The sequence below is a fragment of the Lycorma delicatula genome, chromosome 6, assembly GCF_047948215.1.
Source record: "Lycorma delicatula isolate Av1 chromosome 6, ASM4794821v1, whole genome shotgun sequence".
Lineage (NCBI taxonomy): Eukaryota > Metazoa > Arthropoda > Insecta > Hemiptera > Fulgoridae > Lycorma > Lycorma delicatula.
Window position 1 is genome coordinate 79,932,271 of NC_134460.1, and position 21,957 is coordinate 79,954,227.

The 21,957-nt window shown below is 29.6% G+C and overlaps 1 protein-coding gene across 2 annotated transcripts in view; it reads left to right on the plus strand.

Annotated features, from left to right (window-relative positions):
* Ndg (Nidogen) overlaps positions 1-21,957 on the plus strand; it is a 99,610-nt gene that overhangs the window by 16,109 nt on the left and 61,544 nt on the right. For both annotated transcript variants that reach the window (XM_075367934.1, XM_075367935.1), the window contains exons 2-6: positions 8,268-8,549; positions 8,759-8,967; positions 9,449-9,549; positions 13,984-14,121; positions 19,344-19,577. In XM_075367934.1, the coding sequence (XP_075224049.1) occupies positions 8,268-8,549; positions 8,759-8,967; positions 9,449-9,549; positions 13,984-14,121; positions 19,344-19,577 (964 nt within the window). The remainder of the gene's footprint in view (positions 1-8,267; positions 8,550-8,758; positions 8,968-9,448; positions 9,550-13,983; positions 14,122-19,343; positions 19,578-21,957) is intronic.

The following is a 21,957-nucleotide window of genomic DNA, read 5'->3' on the forward strand; positions in this document are numbered from 1 at the left end:
ATTGTGGATACAATTCATAAAGTCCAATATAGAAAATCATATCCAAAATCCATTGCCACTCTTTGTAAGAAGTTTTATTGTTCATTGTCAAAGAATAAAATGAGGTCCTGCTTCAATTCAAACGTTTTGCATTTTGTCTGTGTTACACTTATCGCTGATTGCATTTTACAATTTTTACAAGATTTTACAGTAAGGTTTCTTGCTATTTGGTGCAACAACTTATTTATAACAATTGTTTATAAAATTTTTAAAAAAGGACATTCATTTTATTTAAAAAAAATTAAAAATACAAAAGAAAAGACATGCAGGTATGATGGAAAATCTCCTTATCAGTCATCAGTCATTGAGGTTCTGTGTCCCTTGAAACATTTTTTACAGCATTATTTATACAATAAGGTAGTATTTTTGGCAGTGGTAAATCTTTCACAATTAATTGCAATCAACAATTCAGTTTTGTAATTTATTTTAATTTTCTGTTTATTAAAATTAAGTTTCATTGCAGAGCTCAATTAAGAACAAAATAAACAATTTTTACTTTTCACAGAACTACTAGTTTTATAAAGAAAGTGGTAATAGACAGTTAGATTTAGACTTAATTCTCTAGATGTTACATAGATTTTCATAAAGTCAAAACTTGTTTATAATGCAAAAATTATAGTATGATAAAATGTTCCATCAAACTCCAGTAACAGCCAGTATCTTCAGAATAGTTTACTGGATTTTAATAAATGGAATCCCAAAATAGTCCTTTTTTAAATTTCATTCATGGGAGTTATCTCTCAATCTGTTAACAGCAGTGTTTTCAACCTGGGGTTGTGGTGAAAGGGGTCTTGCAAAATTAGGCTACAACTTTTACACATAAACAATAATGAAATCATTTTATGAGAAAAAAACATTTATTATAAACATTTTACTTACATTTATAAGTGCACATGTAAAGAAATTAAATTAATGAGTCAGTTATGTTTGTTTTTCATTTAAAAGTTTCTTCATGCATGGATCTATGTCAGACACACACAAAAGCAAATTGTTTTCAAGTGTAAAAGACCCATTCCTATATTTATTTTTTAGCACAACCATAGATGAAAAATCCTTTTCACAGAGGTAAGATGTGGCGAAAAGAATTGATACTTCTGATGTTTCTGTGACTAAATTTTCATCTTCATTTCGATGAGCAAGCCAAAATGTATCTAAATCTTCAGATGTGAATTGTAGTTGTGACATTTTATCATCAGACATTTTGATGAGCTGGTCATGAATCTCAATTGGTAACTTAGCAGCTGCAACAATGTTTTCACTAAATGGATTCATTAACCATGTCTTCAAGAAATCATTTTTATCTTTCAGAAAATATTTCGCAAATGGAATTTTTAGCTCATGCAAATTCATCTTCATACTATCCAAACTGTGGTGATTGTGTTTTTTTCATCCAAACTTTTCTCAATATAATCAGAAGTGAGTGGAAACGTATCAAAATTTTTGCTCTGAAGACAAATAATCCAGATATCAAGCTTCTTAATGAAAGCATGAACTTTGTCATTAGTAAAATGTTTTTATCATGTCCTTATAAATTCACATAAAGTCGTTTAAATGCATAAGCAAGCAAATCGGATAAGTAAGCCAACAGCAACATGTACTCATTATTTTATGAAAATGTTGAGAAGGGTGTTTGTTTATCCTGGAAAGATATTATTAATTCATCTCACAATTCCAATAACCAGGTTAACACTTACCCCTGAAATTACCATTGACTTCTGTATGAAAAAGAAGAGATTTTTTCTTTTCCCCATTTTTTCGCATAGTTTAGCAAGCAGTCTATTTTGTAATGGTTGACTTTTAATAAAATTCCCATTTTTACTGCTTTACAAAGATTTGTTTGAAATTTTCTGGCATATTGTTTGTGGTAAGAGCATGTCTGTGAAGAAAGCAGTGCATCCATTCAACCCTTGATATAAGACAATCTTTTAATTTTTAAATCCATTGTTGTTTCTTTTTATTACCTTTGAAACATCATTACATATCAATATATTTTGTCTCATCTATGATATAGCTTTCAGTAGCTTCATAAAATACATTGCCCTGTTGGGTGGCCGGGTATTGATTTGCAAAACAGCATATTTTCTTTGATTGATCTGTCCCAATCACATTCATATCTCCTAAAACATAAGAACTGAGAAATGTTTGGGATATCTGTTGCTCCATCTAACTGAATACTAAAAAATTCACTTGGACTCACTTGCTGAATTATCTGATGGAACATTGGCAGCTATGTCATCAATTCACCTTGATACTTTATCATTAGAAAGCAGAATTTTTTCAATTTTTTTACTTCTTTTACACCTTTTAAAACACTGACTATATTAATTGTAGCATGCAATATAAGATTTTCTGTGATTATGTGGGGTTTGGACATCTTAGCTACCCTTAATGTACGATATAACATGCCTCAAGTGTACTTTTATCAGTATGGCTTGATTTATAAACAGATTACTCTTAATGATATGAGATAAGAGGCTTCAAGTATACTTTTATCAGTTTTGCTTGATTTACAAGTAAAAAAATGTTGATTTCTCAAAATATCTAATTTTCTTTCAAAAAATTACAAGGTTTTGTTTTTATGAATGCTTTTATGGGTGTTTAGTTCCGAGTGTCAAAATAATTTTGATGGCTTCATGTTTTCATCAGAGAGGACTTGAAAGCAATCAATGCATCATGGCTTTCGATCCAGTGAGGTAAAACCATAATTTGAATAACTGTCATTGTATAATCTTGTCTTTTTACCAATTGATTTACTAGATGTAAACAGCTCACTTCGTTTTTTCATAAATTTTTCCATTTTGCATAAGAATATTACTAAAAAAAAACACAGTTGCACCATTTGGCTGCAGACTAAAAAACCGAAACCTCAGTTATTATTATATTCAATGAAACAACACTTTTAAAAACTTAAATAAAGACACCAGACAAACGCTTCGCATTTGAAACTAAACTAACAGTCAGCAATAACTTACACCTCTTTTATATTGCTGAGAGCACGATGTGTTCAAATGTATCGTATGCATGTTCGAACATGACACTCTCACAGTGCAAAACAGACCAAAATACAAACAGATTTGTTTGTTATGCAAACAGACCAAATTACAAAGAGCATATGCAAATCAATTTGGAACCAGTAAATTGCTCATGTTTGTACACTTCATACACAAATATTCATATCCGTCACTATCAACACAGCCAAGCAGGTTCATCAAATACAGTTTCAACTAGGTTTCATTGAGTTTGGGTTAGGGGGAGTCATGAAGTATTCATAATATATTTTTTTTACTTTTTGGGGGTCTTGGAGCTAATAGAGTTGAAAATCACTGTCTTACAGAATGTGATTTAGTCAGTAAACTCAAAATACGAGAATATAATTTAAAAAAAATTACATTATGAAATATGACACGCTGTTTGTTTCACCTTCCCTGTTTGCTTACTGATGGAGTTGTCAGAACAAACGTCTACCTAAGAGTATCTCAAAATTCAATAAGTTCATCTGTAAAGAGTCAGCAGATCTGGCAAATTATTGATAAGTATTAAGAAGATATTAGTCAAATAAATATACAAGATGACAAGTATTTATCATTTTTAAATGAATTACTAATATATACCACTTAATAAATATTTTCCTGTAGTTCAACTTGATTTTTAGCAACATAAATAGATGCAGCTTCATTTCAGGGATTAATACATTCAGTTAATGATTAATAAAAATGACTTGCAATCAGTACTAATAAAAATAAATGAAAACAAGATCTTTTTTAAAAACTTAATTCATAATAAAAAATTTTATTTTTTTAACAAAAGAAAATAAACAAATATATTGTTTGATTTTCACAAAATTCCAAATGTTTCAAATCTTCTTTTTATTTATCCAATTTTTTGTGGGAGAGCTTAAAAAATAACTAATAAATAAAAAATGTATTTTTCTTGTGCCAATTATTTAACCAGTTTATTAAAAACAAATATTTTTCATTATTAATTGGAGAAGCTCCTAGCCAAATTTGGTGTCTATTGATTTATTGGTTTTTTACTGTCTGGTAGACATAACAGTGCTTAACAGAAACTGTCTGAGACTGAAATTTATGCTGGGTATGTTTGGATCTAAAATTGCATCCTTATTTGGGAATCATGATATCCTAAACAGCTGACTTCAAAAAAGGAGGATGTTCTCAGTTTGGCCTTGTGGATGGATTTTTACCTTTCTCTAGCATTACTTATTTAAAAAATTAACTAGTTCCAGAATTTTTTTTATTTTATTCAATAAGTTTGAACTCATTGTAAGATTTTCCAAATAACTTTAGCAGATTTAAACAAAAAAATTTGATGATCGAGTATATTTTTTAATAGTTTTGTTATGATTACTCCATAATATTGGATTGTTGTATTAATGATATACATGATGTATATCATTCAGTATATTAATGATATATATTCTGATTATTCATAGTATATTTTTGTGAAAAGTTAATACAAAAGCAGTAAATAAAAAAAATTTGATGTGGACACCACATGTCTTTCTTGAACATCTATTAAATTATATATACACATTTTTTCTGCACTTCATTTAAACTTATTTCATTTGAAAGTGAGATACGAGGTGCGACAATAAAGTAATGAGACTGATTTTTCTTTGCAAGATGTGGCAACCCTGCAGCTTGCGGAGGCACGCCATCTTTGACCTTGGTCTATAAGCTACTTCTAGTCTTTGATGCAACTGCTCAGTCGTGAGTTGTGCTGTAATAAGTGAACACGTGTTTGTGTCCCTCGTCACAGCTTTTTGGACATCTGTTGTTGTTTGAAAATGGTGTCCCTTGACCGCCATTTTGACTCTTGGAAATAGAAAAAAGTCGCAAGGAGCGATATCTGGTGAATAAGGTGGCTGTGGTAGTACTGAAATTTGTTTTGAGGTTAAAAATTGCTGAACTGACAGGGCAGTATGGGATGGCGCATTATCGTGATGCAGAATCCAATTATCAGCAATGTTGGCACGGACACGAAGAACTCGTTTACGAAGTCTTTCTAAAATTTCTTTGTAGAAATATTGGTTAAATGTTTGTCCAGGAGGCACCCTCTCTTTTTGAACAATTCCCTTGGAATCGAAGAAGCACACAAGCATGCATTTCACTTTTGACTTTGACATGCGAGCTTTTTTTGGTCTGGGTGATCCCTTTGAGCACCATTGCGAACTTTGGCGTTTTGTCTCTGGATCGTATTGAAAAAACTAACCTTCATCACCAGTGATAACACGGCTCAACAAATCTGGATTGATTTCCGTTTGCTCTAACAGATCGGCTGCCACATTTTTCTGTGTTTCTCGCTGTTGTGTGAGATTTTTGGGGACCATTTTTGCACAAATCTTTCTCATACCAAGATCTTCGGTTAATATTAGACGAATCGTTTCTCGATTGATGTTGAGTTCTTCTGCAATCATTTTCTGCCTTCACTAAGAATTTTATGCCACCGAAAAACTTGAGCTCTTGACATAACCTCCTGTCCAAAAGCCTTCTGAAGCTTACCATAAGTTGTAGTCGCGTTTTCACCCAATTTAACACACAAAGAAATGGCATACCGTTGCGCAATATTTTGCGGTTTCATTTCTGTGACGAGAGATACAAACACGTGTTCACTTATTACAGCACAACTCACGACTGAGCAGTTGCATCAATGTGCCGCTTGGACTAGAAGTAGCTTATAGACCAAGGTTAAAGATGGTGTGCCTACGCAAGCTGCAGGGTTGCCACATCTTGCAAAGAAAAATCAGTCTCATTACTTTATTGTCGCACCTCTTATGATCCTGTAATTCTTTAATAAAAGTGGACAGATACACAATTGCTAAAATATTAGTTTTTATTAACATCAAATATTTATACAATTATTAATTCAACAATCTTTCCTGAAATATTAGGATGGAGTAAAATTCCCTTGATTACTCTTTAAATAAATTGTTTACCACATAATCCAATAATAAAAACTCATTATTCTACACCGTAAGGTCAAAATTAATATAATATTTGTTACCAGTATACAGGAGTTCACTAAACAGAACAGTTTAATTACTATTAACTTTTATTTATATAACACACCAGATATCTGAAATACACACAGAAATCTTGTACATATTATGCACAAGTGAAAAAACTTTTCATCAATCACTTTAAATTGAATGCAATTCAAAAATATATTTTATTTTTCTGTCAAATAATTAAATAAAATGATTTTTTTTAAATAAATATACAGTTTTTATAAGAATTTGCTAAGAAAATCCAAGAACAATACAATTCTAAATTATAATTTTCAATTAATATTAAATAATCAGATGTTTCACCAAGTTTATTACATACATGTAATGCCTATTAAATTACATTTATACATTTTTAAAATTACATAAAATTTTATTTTACTAATAATTTCTAAAAGTTTTTTTACAATCATGGGTTAATAATTATTAAATCAATATATTAAAAAAAAAAGAAAAGTTGAAAAAGGCAAAAGGAGATGAAGTCTGATTCGAAGTGATGTGCCTTCCCTTGTAAGACCTAAATATTTCATTAATTAAAATTTCATTTGGCTATAACTCTGAAACCAATTAAAATAAGTACCACTTATGGTATATCACTGAAAATCTCTCAATGAGGGCTCATTACTGCAGTTAAGAAAAAATCCAAAATCCAGATTTTTTTTTGATTTTGGACACTTTTGGTTAATTCTACTGCAATAAAAAGGGGAGATGCACAACTAGATGTTATAGCAGTTCTAAATCCAAAATTTCAACATCCTACGGCTCATCGTTTTTGAGTCATGCAAGATACATACGTACATAAAGATGTACAGACATCACGCCAAAACTAGTCAAAATGGATTCATGTATGGTGAAGATGGATATTTCTGTTGAAATCTAAAACCGAAATTTTTCACTATTACAATACTTCCTTGTACTTTGCACAATTATCAGAATTCCAAAAAGTAGTAAATAAATTATAACAAATTTGAAAACTTCTCCCAGACAGCCAGAAAATGAAGACTGTGCTTCTTTGGTTACAATTTTCAAATGAGTAATAATAAAATATTTAAAAAATTAACTATCTGCTGGAAAAAACCTTCAATTCAATTCAATTAAAGTAATTAGAAGGATCTCCAAGAGGTTGAAGTAGTTGAAAAGATATTTTAAACAGGGATCTCTTTAGAAAGTTAATTTATAAACAAGATTTTCAAGAAATAGAAAAAGAAAACAATCATGGAAAGAACTGGATCAAAGAAAAGAGAAAGAAAATGAGTCAAATTCTGACTCAAAACATGAAAAAAAACTTTCTTTTTTTTTAACCTCTGGAACCACCGTTAACAAATTACCATAACGTAGGCTACAGAGACCTGCATGAAAAAACTTCTCATATGAGCAGTGTTTTTATAAGTTTACCAATATTTTAGAAAGAATACTGTATTAGATATTATAAATCAGTCAAAAAATGCACAAGAAAGCAAAAAAAAAATTATTTTTTCCATTTTCTTTAAATTTTTAGTTTTTAAAGTTAAATTAATGATTATTTGTTTGTATTGATTTTTTAATTTGATATATGGTATGGTATATTTATTGATACAGTTATAGAAATTTTACACCAACTATTCAATTGAGATAACAACTGCCAGAATACATTTTAAAAAATAAATAATAAAATAATTTTTTTTTAATTTCATTGATCAGACTTAGGTAATTGAAATTAACTCACTTACCAAACCAAGCAACAGAACTATTTTTTGCATAATATAACAGTAAAGACATGTGTTTAGAGGAAGTGGAATCTTGACAATTGCATTGGAAGTGTCAATAGAAGGAGAAATGAAGCAACGAAGAAGAAAGATGAAGTTAATAAACGAGGCGAAATCTGGAAACTACAAGGGAACAAAGAAGAAAATTTGGAACCGAAATGAATGGAATCAGTGGTGGCATAAGGAACCTGCCACCAAGAAGAACATCTGATTATGATAAATCTGGTCCATAAGGAAAGGTTGTTCATGCTTCTATTTCTATATTTCTATTTTTTATATGTTTATTTTTTAAGTTCTGTACAAAATACAAATTAAGTCACTGAGGATGGTTCCAAAGACAAATGAAAACATTTTGAAATAGATTTTGTAATAACTTGTTATTTTGAAGCTTGTAATTATAAAATTTTTAATTAATGAATAATCTTATATACTGATCTTAATAATTGTTTGTTTTTTTTCAGATAAATAACAATGGAATATTGTCATTTTTAACTGACATTCCAGTATTTATTAATATTCAGTTTCCAATAGACTATCCTGTCATCGCTCCACTGTACTCAAATGTTGACACTCGAAAGGCTGGACATGTTTATTACAGAGAAACTGAAAATCCAGAACTACTTGCTAGAGTATCTTACAATGTCAGAAAACTTTATCCAAATTTAGCTGCACAGTTTAGCGCCAAAAGTATTTTTATTGTGACATGGCGTGATGTCGGATACTACAAAGAAGGATCTGATAAGGTAAATATAATTTTTCCTACTCTTAAAAACTGACATTGTGCTAGATTTTTTCATAGTTACATACTAAGTGGAAGTATTTATATTATTTCTTATGTGTTTCTATGAAATTTATAATTTTATGAATATGGTTTATCCTAATTATGTGTTTTGTTTATCTTATAGGTATAGAAATTTTTGTCATGAAAATATTCTATTTGTTTTATTTATAGGTGAATACTTATCAAGTAGCAATTTCAAGTGATGGCGAGGAGTCTTTTGTGGAACTATTATATAAGGATGGCGGTGTTCAATGGTTATTAGGAACAGGAGTTGGATCTGGACTCCCAGATGCTAGAGCACAAGCTGGATTTGTCTCAGTAGATGGACGTTTATATAATCTTCGTGGTTCAGGGACAGATCAACTAAAAAATGTAGATAAGTAAGTTTAATTTCTAAAATTTGTAAATTTCCTTGTAATTTAACATTTCTTGAACTGTTCCCTAAGGCAGCACTGTTTTCCATATTTATCCATATATATTTATATCTGTTAAATAACTTTTTTTTTCATCTTGTGTTAGAAAAAAATCATAAATATTTTATTTTGAATAAAATGACACTCTATTTGCTTAAATGAGATTAAAATCAATCAGTTTATCAGACAATCACTGGATGAGTGTAAATTATGAACCAGTTTACATTTCCTCCAATAAGAAACAAATAACATTACAACTCAATAAGAAAAAAAAACATTTCAAGTAGGCCTATTGAACTTTAGAGAAGAGAAATCTGAGTTTTATTATGAAAAAATAATCTTATTATTATTAAATATTACAGCGCATGAATTTTATAAAATTTGTTATATTTCAGGTATATAGGATTTAAATATTAAATAATGGTAATTTATTTTATTTTCTATGTAGATGGACAAATTCTGAAATTCCAGGATTATTTACTTTTCGTGTTGGACAGATTGGACCTAATGAAAATGTTGAACCACCTCAGACAACTTTAACTGATATAGGTAACTTAATTTTACTTTCTTACCTATTTAGTAATTATAAAACTGAGGTTACTGGTAATTGTTATAGTAATTATAAAACTGAGGTAACTGGTAATTTTTATACAGAGATGATTACTATTTCAAAAGAAATAACCCATTTGTATTTTTTATTCTCAGTATTTTAAGATTCCCTTAGTCCAAACATGCACTAAAATCCTGGATAAAACATCATAAAAAGTCTTGGTTAAAAGATGTGTGCGTGCGTGTGTGTGTGAAATTAATAGGTTGTTACATGTGTGTTCATGTATAACCTATTAGTTTCTTTTAAACTTTTATCATATAGTATTTATTACTATTTTCCAAAATAAGAAAAAGTAAAGAAAATAAGAATTTTTTTTAATAATAATAGTATAGGCTTTCGAAGTCAGGCTCATGAAGTTATTTCTAATGTTCATAAATTTTTCCAAAAAGAAGGTCAGGCAAAAGTTGCTGAAGCAACATGAGATTCCTGCAATATTGTTAGAACATTTTTAAGGAATCTAAAAGGAATGAAGAATCTGATAGTGGAATTTCTATACTGCACGAAGAATGACCTCAAAAGAAAATAAAAATTTAAATTGGCGATTTAACAAATGTGTAGTATCTAACCTATAAACAAATTTCATGTGAAGTAAGGTCAACATACTACACTAAGCAGCTTACTGTATATTATAAAAAACGACATTAATTTTTCCAATGAAAAATGGGCTTTTTTGACAAGTTATAAAAAACTATGTCATAGATGGAAAAAATTTCCTAACAATGGAAAGAAAATTTTTGAATGAAAAAAGTGACGTAAATGAAAAACTATAAAATATCTGTGGAAGTTATCTAATTATGGAACAGTAGGTCAGCCAGTTATACAGTTTAACTGAAGATAAAAAATACAGTTAACACAAGCATGGTAAAAACAAGAATTTTACTAATTAATTTACCTCAGTACATTATGGGTGCTACCTTGTCACACTGATCTCTCTTTTTATGTTTAGCCTCCGGCACCACCGTAAGGTATTACTTCAGAGGATGAATGAGAATTATATGTAAATGTAGTTTTGTATTGTCTCAAGTCAGCCATTACTAAAATGTGTGGTTAATTGAAACCCAACCATCAAAGAACACTGTTATCCACAATGTAGTATTCAAATACGTATAAAAGTAACTGCCTTTACTAGGATTTTAACCTTACAACTCTCGACTGTGAAATCAGCTGGTTTGCGATGACAAGTTCACCGATGATAAGTGGGTTTGTCATACTGATCTGAAGCCTGTTGAGATGATCCAGGCAAATATAAAAAACCATGTTGCTAACAAAAATACAACTTTCAGACTGGATAACTATCAATTTACTACAGTAAAAAGTAAGGTTGATAAATAACAACTTATGTCAAATATGCAGTCATGTACAAAATTTGAAAAAAGGAATTTGTTAATCAAAGCAAGATAAGTGGGTTGTTAGGAAAGATGACTCCAATGATTATTCTGTTGACTATAGCAATGGTGAAGAAATTTGCGTTGAAAAAAAGTGGTTCAATCAAATGAACATTTTTTTCTATTAGTCATATTTTAGTACCTGTTTCTTACAAGTAGCCTACTTCCTTTGATTCATTAGGTTCCCACTATTGTCAATATATTCTCTGCTGTAGAATGTATTCCCCATATCAGATCGCACTGTCCAAATTGTAGTTTAATAGTTATATTAAGCTCATAATATATTTAAACTATTTTTGAATTAACAATAAATCTTTAAAATTTTAAATTTAAAATCATTTAAAATTTTTATGTATTTATTACCTATATTTTGATGAATACATACTGTGGACTAAACATTTAAAATACTTATCACAGGGCTAAACTGTGATAAGAATTACTGGTTGTCACAATATGACTGGTTTTATTACTGGTTATTATAATAGGCCTATTATCATTTAAGCTAAATGTGTATGCCTTCTTTTTGCTAACTTAAGATTATATAGGTTGTAAAAAAAAAAGAACTTTAGCATCCTGTTTATTATCTTGTTTAATTATCTTGTTTATCAGCATGGGTTTCAAGACCATTTTACTGAGCATTTCCACTAGATAGCACCTATAGATCTTTAGACTCATTGTTCTTCCTATACTTAGTTATGGATTACCAGATATGTATTCTTTTATCAGTATGATTTCCCTCATGGAAACTTCCAACACTTTCTTAATCTACAATTACATTTTTTAAAGAAAGAAAATCCTAATCATCTAATCTACCTGTAACCATTTTTTGAACCTTTGTTAGATGAATTCAAATATTGTTGTTAATATTGATGGTTATAATCAAAGTGAAACTGTTGGATGTACTTTGTACTGCAACATGTTTGGGCTGCATTAATAATTTATCAGATTTTCTGCAGAACATTTTGCAATGATGATGGTCTGACATCATATCATTGATAATTAGTTATTAACTTGTGATTCTGTAAATATATTTTATTCATTAGTAGACATGTATTGTACAACTTCAGGCATACATTTACCTCTGATTTCAGCAGATACAGTGCAAATATTACTTTAATGCTGGATCCTGAGCGATGTAAGAATCCTAAGTGACTAATAATCTGATGTAACTATCACAGAAGCTTGCTCTTGGACATTCTTCAAGGAGAGAAACATCAATTGAAACTAATATTGCAGAATGACTTAGTGGGCATTGAGAACAAACTTTATCACATTAAAAATATTGCATTGCTATAAAAATCACAAATATCAGTGTGAGACAAAGATTATGAAGAGGCTTTTTTTTTGCCATTTACATTTTAAATCATCAGTTTGATGTGCAGATTTCTCCTATCATCTGATGATGCTTTAGCAATTTCTTTAAATAACTGCTAAACTGTGAGCTGACTTTATAATTAGATACAATAACCAATGCCTAATTATGCCTGTCCCTAGAGGCAACATGAGATGGGATTTTAATTCCACAGATCCTAAAATAACATAGAGTTTCCATTGAGAAAAAAGAAGGTATACAAGGATATAATTTAATTTTAATGAACATACTTCTGTTAAAAATTACTGCGTAAAACTGGTTAATAGTTTGGAAATTTTTAGGGAAAAAAAATAGGGTGTAAAATACGATTCATCAGAAGAAAAACAAAGTAATTTACAAACTTTTGTAAGTCTTTCTCAGTTCATTTGAAATAAGTCAAGTGTGAAATTTAATAATCAGTTTCGTTGCATAATTAGATACATTTTTCATGCTATGCATAATTGATTTAATTTATATTTTTTAAAATGAAAATGTATTAATTCACAAATGAATACCATTGTAATGCAGGTACATTTTGGATCAATGAATAATGTAAAAACGTTGTACATAGGTACCATGTGGTGAACGAAATACATGGAAAATAAAAAAAAATACAATTTTATTCTAGTGTTAAGCAGGAGAGATATATAAAATTCCATCATATTCTCCGTGACTGTGTATATTATTTTGCACTACATTGGCAATTCGATCTAATAAACACTATTGTAATAATGTGGATGATAATGAGAGTAAAATCAGTAAACTATTAAATTTCTTTAACCTATAAGGCTTTCATCTGAACTGTAGTAAATTTTTCAGAGGCTATGCTGTTTTGATGGGGGACCTAATATTACTATCACATTTAATTGTAGTAATTAATCCCTTTTCCTGTTTAGCCTCCGGGAATTACCATTCAGGTATTACTTCAGAGGATGAATGAAGATGATATGTGTGAGTGTAAACGAAGTGTAGTCTTGTAAAGTCTCAGTTTGACCATTCCTGAGATGTGTGGTTAATTGAAACCCAACCACCAAAGAACACTGGTATCCACGATCTAGTGTTCAAATCTGTATAAAAGTAACTGCCTTTACTAGGACTTGAACGCTGGAACTTAAGATTTCCAAACCAGCTGATTTGAGAAGACGTGTTCACTACTAGATCAACCCGGTGGGTTAATTATATAAATCCAATTCAATTATATGTAACTATAATTAAAATTTATTGCTTATTTATGTTAATAGTTTTATTATTTTTATTTTTACAATTTTTTGATTGTCATGTTTGGTTAATTTTTACTTATGATTTATGGATTTCTATTTATAATTGATGGACTCCTACCTTGGTTAATTTTTTATTCCATTTGTGGGGTCATTTTGTGACCTACTTTTTCCCCCATTTGTTGTTGAAAAGATACACTACTTTCTTCCTTTTTTTCTGTCTTTTGCAGCTTTCCTCCAAAATTTTTAAAATGTTTGCCTTAGTTCACAGCAGGTTGCCAGTTTTTTCCAGGTAACAATAAACTATTTGGTCGTCAATATAAAAATTAAGTTTTTCTATTATATTTTTTTTCTTATGTATAATTTTGAAATAGAAAATTTAATAAATTTTATTAATGTAATAAGTTTTTTGTTTCACAGATCAGTCAACATTAGATTCATGTGTCACTAGTTCAACAGTGTGTCACAGTCAGGCACAGTGTGTTGACAAAAACAGTGGTTTCTGTTGCATTTGTCGTGATGGTTTTTATGGTAATGGAAGAACCTGTTTAAAAGATGGTAGGTTTATATTTAATATTTATAATATCAGTACTAAATCTGGCCCACATGAAGAATGATTAGTTTGTTTCTAGCCAAACAGTGAGATAAGCATTAGGCCAGAACAACAGGTTTAAGTTTAAACAACAGTTTTCAACCAAGCATTATCAAAAAGGAAAATGATGTAACTAAGCTAACTGATGTAACTAAACTGTATTATATTATATGACTCATGCGATGAGATTTCTTCAAGGTCTCACAATAGAAGTCCTTAGAATAATAGTTAACACAAAGTCTTGTTACAGAATTCAATAAGCAAAGTATTTTGTTAGTCCCAAATGTAATACTTATAATCTTGTAGGTTGACTCTGTTTTGTTTAATCTGTGCTCTTTTAATGGTTTAGTTCTACTCTATGAATTAATGTTTTGATTCCAGCCAAAAAAATTCCCATGTCTTATTACCAGTAACAATGCAGCTTAAGAAAGAGCTCAATACTTTCCCCTTTCATCACATCAGAAAACGTCAATGTACAGCCAGTTCATTTGATTTTATGCTTCTTAAAATTTCTCTTTAGCACCTGTTTTGAGCGTATACTTTGATTACTTCTTCAGAATGGTCTTGCATAATTTCATTGACAGAGATCCTTGAAATTTAAGGAAATGACAACGCAAAAGAGAAATAATGCATCCTTTGTTTTCAAAAAGTTTTGAATCAAATGCACACCACTATATCACCATGTACAGCATCATGTATGTCTCTCAGAACCTTCGTAGAATTGTCAATCCAGTTTTCTCACAGTTTCATGATTCATAGTATTTTGACCAGAATAACAGACATTTTGACTGATAAATAAGTCATTTCCATGTTTCTTTGTATCAATGAACTTGTAACTTCTATAGGTGACAAGCAACTATGGTATTCCATAGTCAGCAGGCTTCCTGATTGATTTTAACATCATAAATATACCAACAAGATGTAAACATAATTTATACTTTTACAAAATGGTGGGAATGGTTTGCTAAAATTTGAGGAAGGTTGTACCATCCATGGAATAATATGAGCTGTGCGAATGTTAGTTGTCTCAATCCAGTAACAGAGAGAGTTTTGGTCTGCAGACAGGAAACAAAGAGCAAACTTTCTTCTACAATCTTAGTTGAGAACACTTGCCTCCATAATTTTGCCTTCACCAAAGTTCCTTATGTCCCTAACATATCACACATATATTAAACTTCAGTAGCTAATCATAAATCTACTTCAGTAAAACAAAGTTTGTCTTTGATCTTGTCTTAACTATGCATAATTTTATATAAATAAATTTAATTATATGATCATTTTGACATTAATTCATGATTATTTTTATTTCTAAGAATTATCACATGTCCAACATACGAAATTAATGACCAATATATGCAAATCAATATATTAAAAAAAATATACACTATAAATCTTAACCTGTTTGATGTATCTAATTTATCAGCGAAATAATAAACAAAAAAAAATCATCACAAAGTATTATGATCATGATCATGATGCTAATAGTAATGTAAAAAATTAACTTATTAAAAAATAACAACTTGCAATAATTCCAAAATTAATCACATTATAATATTACACCATTTTCAAATTTGTTCCATAAATAATTTTTACTTTTTATTTTGTCTTCAGACATTTGACTGGTTTGATGCAGCTCTTCAATATTCCCTATCTAGTGCCAGTTGTTGTATATCCCCTACATCCTACATCCCTAGAAATTTGTTTTACATATTCCAAACGTTGCCTGCCTGCGCAATTTTTCCCATCTATCTGTTCCTCCAATATTAAAGCAACTATTCCAGGATGCCTTAATATGTGGCCTATAAGTCTGTCTCTTCTGTTAACTATATTTTTCCAAATGTTTCTTTCTTCATCAATTTGCTGCAACACCTCTTCGTTTGTCACTTTATTCATCCATCTCATTTTTAACATTCTCCTATAGCACCACATTTCAAAAGCTTCTAATCTTTTCTTCTCAGGTACTCCAATCCTCCAAGTTTCACTTCCATATAAAACTACGCTCCAATCATATACATTCAAAAATGTCTTCCTGACATTTAAATTAATTTTTGATTTAAACAAATTATATTTCTGATTGAAGGCTTGTTTCGCCTGTACTATTCTGCATTTTATATAGCTCCTGCTTTGTCCATTTTTAGTAATTCTACTTCCCAAGTAACAAAATTCTTCTACCTCCGTAATCTCTTCTCGTCCTATTTTTATATTCAGTGGTCCATTTACATTATTTCTTTCTATTACAAAAAATTATTTCTAATTTTTACTTACTAAATTAACACATTACACATTACATTAATCTCTTCTCGTCCTATTTTTATATTCAGTGGTCCATTTACATTATTTCTTTTTATTACAAAAAATTATTTCTAATTTTTACTTACTAAATTAACACATTACCTAACAAACAACAAATTTTATTTCTTTTCTAGTTAACTATTTCTTCAGTTCCACTTAGTATGTCCTCCTCTTTGACATCACTGTTGTCCGTGGAACTGTCGTAACTGAAATTAGTTTCATGTAATTTTACAATAAAATTCTCTGAAATTTTATCTAACATCGGTTCAAGTTGTAAATAATTTGTCCCACAATTTTCCACAGTTTTGCAAATTTCCATCCAGAAGATTACATTTATTTTTCTAAATTTTTCTTTTGCCAGTTCTATTGTGTCTTCTAAATTGAATGTTACATTCTTTTGGGCAATGTAATTTTTAACTCATGCCCAGACATTCTCAATAGCATTTAAGTCAGGATGATAAGGTGGTAATCTGACAACAGTGTATATCCTTTTTCAACAAACAAAGAATTTATTTTGTACATTTTAAATTGTGGTTTATGTAGTTTTATCAGGATATTCAATTCAGGTTTGAACATGTCATGTGAAAATGGTATCTTGTTTTTAATGAGGTAGTCAATCATGTCTTGTTTTTTGAATTTGAAATAGCGACTGAGTTTATTTGAGCATTTTAGTATGATGTATTGTCCATGACAGATCTCGATGACAGATTTGGCAGCAATTGAGACACAAACCATTTTTGAGAATTATTAAAATTCATATTCTCATGAATATGACTGGTTTTTTGACCTAACTTAAATATTAGGAGAGTATTTTGGATTAAACTGCCTTCTCCTCTTGCATGAGCTATTATTGCTTAGTTCTCTTTAGAAATGGAAGCTTTCAGCTCTTCTGAAAAACCATTAGTCCATGCTTGACTATTCTTGGGGGAAGAATGCATATAAGTTTCATCTACGTATGTAAATGTTTGGTTTTCTTCTCTGTACATCATGGAGCCTACATAACACAACCTTTTATATTATACATCATCATTTCGATCAAATTTTTTCTGCTTTCAGCTTTTTTATACCAGAAGCCTAAATTTTTCATGACTACACGAACAGCACAAATGCCCCCTTTAAGCATTACTTGCTCTTTTATTATATAAAAGGTTTTCTCAAAGAGGGGTGTTCTCTGTGCTGTAACTGAAACTCATTCACTGTACTCCAAATAACACCTTCCTTGAAATCGTCCTGGTCAGTTTTCAACTTCTTCCTTGGCTGTTTTTTACAAGGAGTATTGAATTCATTTCCACTTGTTTCATGTTCTTTTTGTTGCTTTACAAAAGCAATGAAGGCATCTAACGGATTCCTTTATATCGGTTGCTTTAGAAACACGGATCTGAATTTTTAAAAATTTTTGCTGTCCTTTGGCTTCTTTCTTCATAAAATTATAAATATTGAGAACAACTGCTCAAGTCTGTATGACTTTTGATAATCTTCTTTCCCCTGATTTTACCAGTTTTTGCTAACATTACAGCTTTATGTTTACCCTACAATAAATTAAATTTACAAACAATTCAAATAAAGTTAACTAAAAAATAAGTTTTCTTTAACAATACTAACACTATTAATAAACTTATTAACAAATAAAGCTCGATTATGTAAGTATTAAATCCAGTTTGGTGATAATAAACATATACAATATTTTCAGAAAAGTACATACATACGATGTTTTACGCTCAGAGTTCTGATCTCAACTAACAAGTTGTTTACTCCCACCACAAGCTATTGCTGTGATGCTACGGTGCGTCCAATTTCTATCCACCACCACTGAACAAACAAGCTATAGACTGCTTTTAATATCTAAATATGCCTTGTATATAATCCTCGTATTATGTAATGTTAAAATATGTAATATTATTGATCTTGTTTCTGAGAAACAAATAAACAATAAAATCAATCATAAATAATCCTTTATTGTATTATACCTTAACTAAAAAGCAGATTTCTTGTAAACATTATGAGCAATAATATATCAGTCAGCCATCATGATCATTTCATCATTTGATATGCTTTACGTGGATGTATTACAGAAAAAAATAGATGTGAAAGAAATGAAATTTATATTGGGATAAAAAGAAAAACAAATTACTTATGTATGCACATTATATATTAAAAATGTATATTATATCCATATAACAAATTTTAAAATCATGGTTTTTGAAAATGTAGTATACTATAAGACAGTAATAATTACAGGGTCACTATTAACAATTCTTTTTTGAAACAATGATGTTCTAAATTAAATTTTTGATGATTTTCTGAAGAATGCTTAAATGACAAATTTATTATTTTGCTGAGAATTAAACAAAAATTAATACTATAAACTATCTTTTCCTTTTCCATGCGCTACATATTTTTTTTACATAATTCACATTTTCAGGATGCTTTATCTACGTATCAATTATGACAAAGTTTATATCTACGTCATTGTGTGTATATAAGCTATATATGTAAGCACATTAAATGTATAGATGTTTACATATATATATAAATATATAATTAAATGTGTGGTAATCTGCTCTACGTCATTACTAATAACCAATAAACCATACATAATACACATAGCAAAATTATAAAGTAAGATTTTATCAACGTAAAGATCATAAAATAAGAAAATGTTTCTTAAATTTTATTGCTTGGGTGTCATTAGTTAAGATACCTTTAAATATGATGTATTTTTGAAATATAATATTTAATAATTGCTGCCATTCTGTCAGCCTCCATGTCAGAGTAGTGCTAACTCTGCCTTTCATTTAGAAATTTCTTGGTTCAAATCCCAATCAGAGTGACATTTTTCATATGGTGTAAATTTTCTTTGTAAATTACCTCTAATAGCAAACTTGTTTTTTTTCAGGGATCCCTTTAAGAGTAAATGGAAAAGTATTATTCGATATAAATAACATAAAAGAACCAGATATTGACCTGCAATCATATATAGTTACAACTGATAGTCGAAGTTATGTAGCGCTTAGTAAAGTGCCAGGAGAAATTGGTTCAAGTCTTCAACTGCTCGCTTTACTTCCAACTGTCATAGGATGGCTTTTTGCTAAACCTCTCACAGGCGCTGTAAATGGATACCAACTTACAGGTATTTATTTTATATAAATATATTTATAATTTAGTCAAGATATCAGTACTTTAATTTAATATTGGGCTAGATATTAACCAATTTAAAATTTGAGTTACTTACAAAAATAAATATTTCATTCAAACTCGTGCATAATTGTATATATAGAGCACATCAGCAAATACATGGATAACAAAAAGGTATTCTCCAGCATTTGCTAGAAAGAACTAAGGAAAACCATGAAAAAACCTTGATCAGAGCAGCATTACAAAATAAAACTTAATAAACAATAAATATACTTAGTTTAAGTTCATATTAATTTTGGTTGAAGTGAGAGGATTAAATAAATGAATAATAAAATTTAAACTTATTTTTATTTTTGTATCTGCTTGGCTATCAAAAGTCTAAAACTACATTCATATTTTATTTTATGTAAGTTATTTCTTAAAGAGCTTGTATTTTTGAGTGACCAATCAATGTATTCTTGTCACTTGTGAGACCCACCACAACTCATTTCAATCTTTTCTTGAGTCGGTCTTTAATTCATTAATTCTGTGAAGGTAATGAGAACATTTGGCTTTTAGAAAAAAAGTTTTAAAAGTTCTTTTAAAAGAAAAATCACACACCAAAAAATTAACATGCCAAATTGTTTCATAATTTCAAAAGATGAGTCAGATTTTATGATCATCTCATAAAATGGTAATTAATGTTCTTGCAGTATGGGTCATAACTCCATCCTGCTGAAACCATGTGTTTCTGCCATTCAGTGACTAATTCAGTTCATCACTGAGAAATGATTAAATATGCTGTTGGATAGCTCTGAAGTCAAGTAACCAAATGGCCATCATCATCATCATCATTATTTTCAAAAATAAAACAACCCTTTTGATGAAACTAACCATCATGCTGTCACTCTTACCGCCATTTAACAGACATAGATGTAAAAGACAAGGGTAGAAAATAATAGAATAGCAATTGTATTCTATTAATCACCATGATCATTTAAATGAAAGTGGGTTTAATTAAATAGTCAAAGATTTTCCAAGAAATTGTCACTTTTGCCACATTTTTATAAAAATTTAAATAAAAATAATGCTTTTATTAAAATCACATGATTTTTTATGGATGAAATTGATTAAAAATGGAGATTTAAATCCTATGTCAGTAATCTGCCTAAAATGTGATGAACAAACCTTAATGTCACACCATACAGATTATCTTGGATTCTGTAGAAACAGGACTATGACTGTCTCAGTTTCTGGCATTCAGATATAGTTTTTATTAGGCCAGGACACGTAACACTGAACCCTGAACCCATAGCTTCAAAATTCTTAAGCCACATTTTTACAGCATAAACTGAGATCATGATACCTAAGTTCAAAGTTCAAGAATTTGTGAAAATTCTTATTTCACAGCTTCATAACAGTCATTTTATTTATTTTTTCACAAATACATTAGAGAGGCACTCTGATCAACACTCCATTGGAACTAAATAGCATTGACTGGAATTAAAATGACATCATCAGTTCTGTAGATACAAATTATGGCTTTATAATAAATTATTCAAAATTATCCATTGCCTTGTGCCATTCCATAGATAGACAGAAATATATTAAATAATAATAAATATGAAAACCAGTGCAAGATATAATTAAAATTTGATGGATTTAATTGAAAAGTATTTGAGCACAGTCATATTACATTTATATGTTGAAAATAATGCAGATAATTATTTATTTAACATTAAAAAATCAAGCAATTTAATTAACATTGTGTAAAATTTCATCAGTAGAGTAATGATATTTTTAAAGAAACTCTTGTAAATTATTTTTTAATAAATTGATGGAAAGTATAAAATGAGTTTGTAATATATTAACAAGTAATAAATATTAAAATTTAAAAAACACGATGCCAAAAAAAAACCATTGCTGATAAACATTGTTCTTTTTGTTCTGGTTTGGTTCCATCATGATTTTGTGCTATACTAGGAAGTACCCTGTTTGAATTTTGAAAATTAGATGATTGTTTGCAGAGATATTATAAGAGCATCCCATTGCACCTCCAGAAACAGCACCCCAGGGACACCTCGTTTATTACTAGTTGATGGTGATGATTGGTCTAGGTTCGCACGAGGTGTTCGCATCACCTCACAATTCTAGCCTCACATGCAGTCCCCCATGGGAAGCCCATTATTATTAAACAGAAATCTTTTTAAATTTATTTAATTATTTTATTTTATTTAATGTAGATTTAATTCTATTCAATTTTTAATTTTTTTGTAATATTATTCATTCGAATCATTCAATTCAAACCCAGCTCACACAGTGATAGAGGCTCACAGTTCATTAATTCAATTCATTAAAGTTTGTGCTTCAACCGGCAAATCTCCACTACTACATAT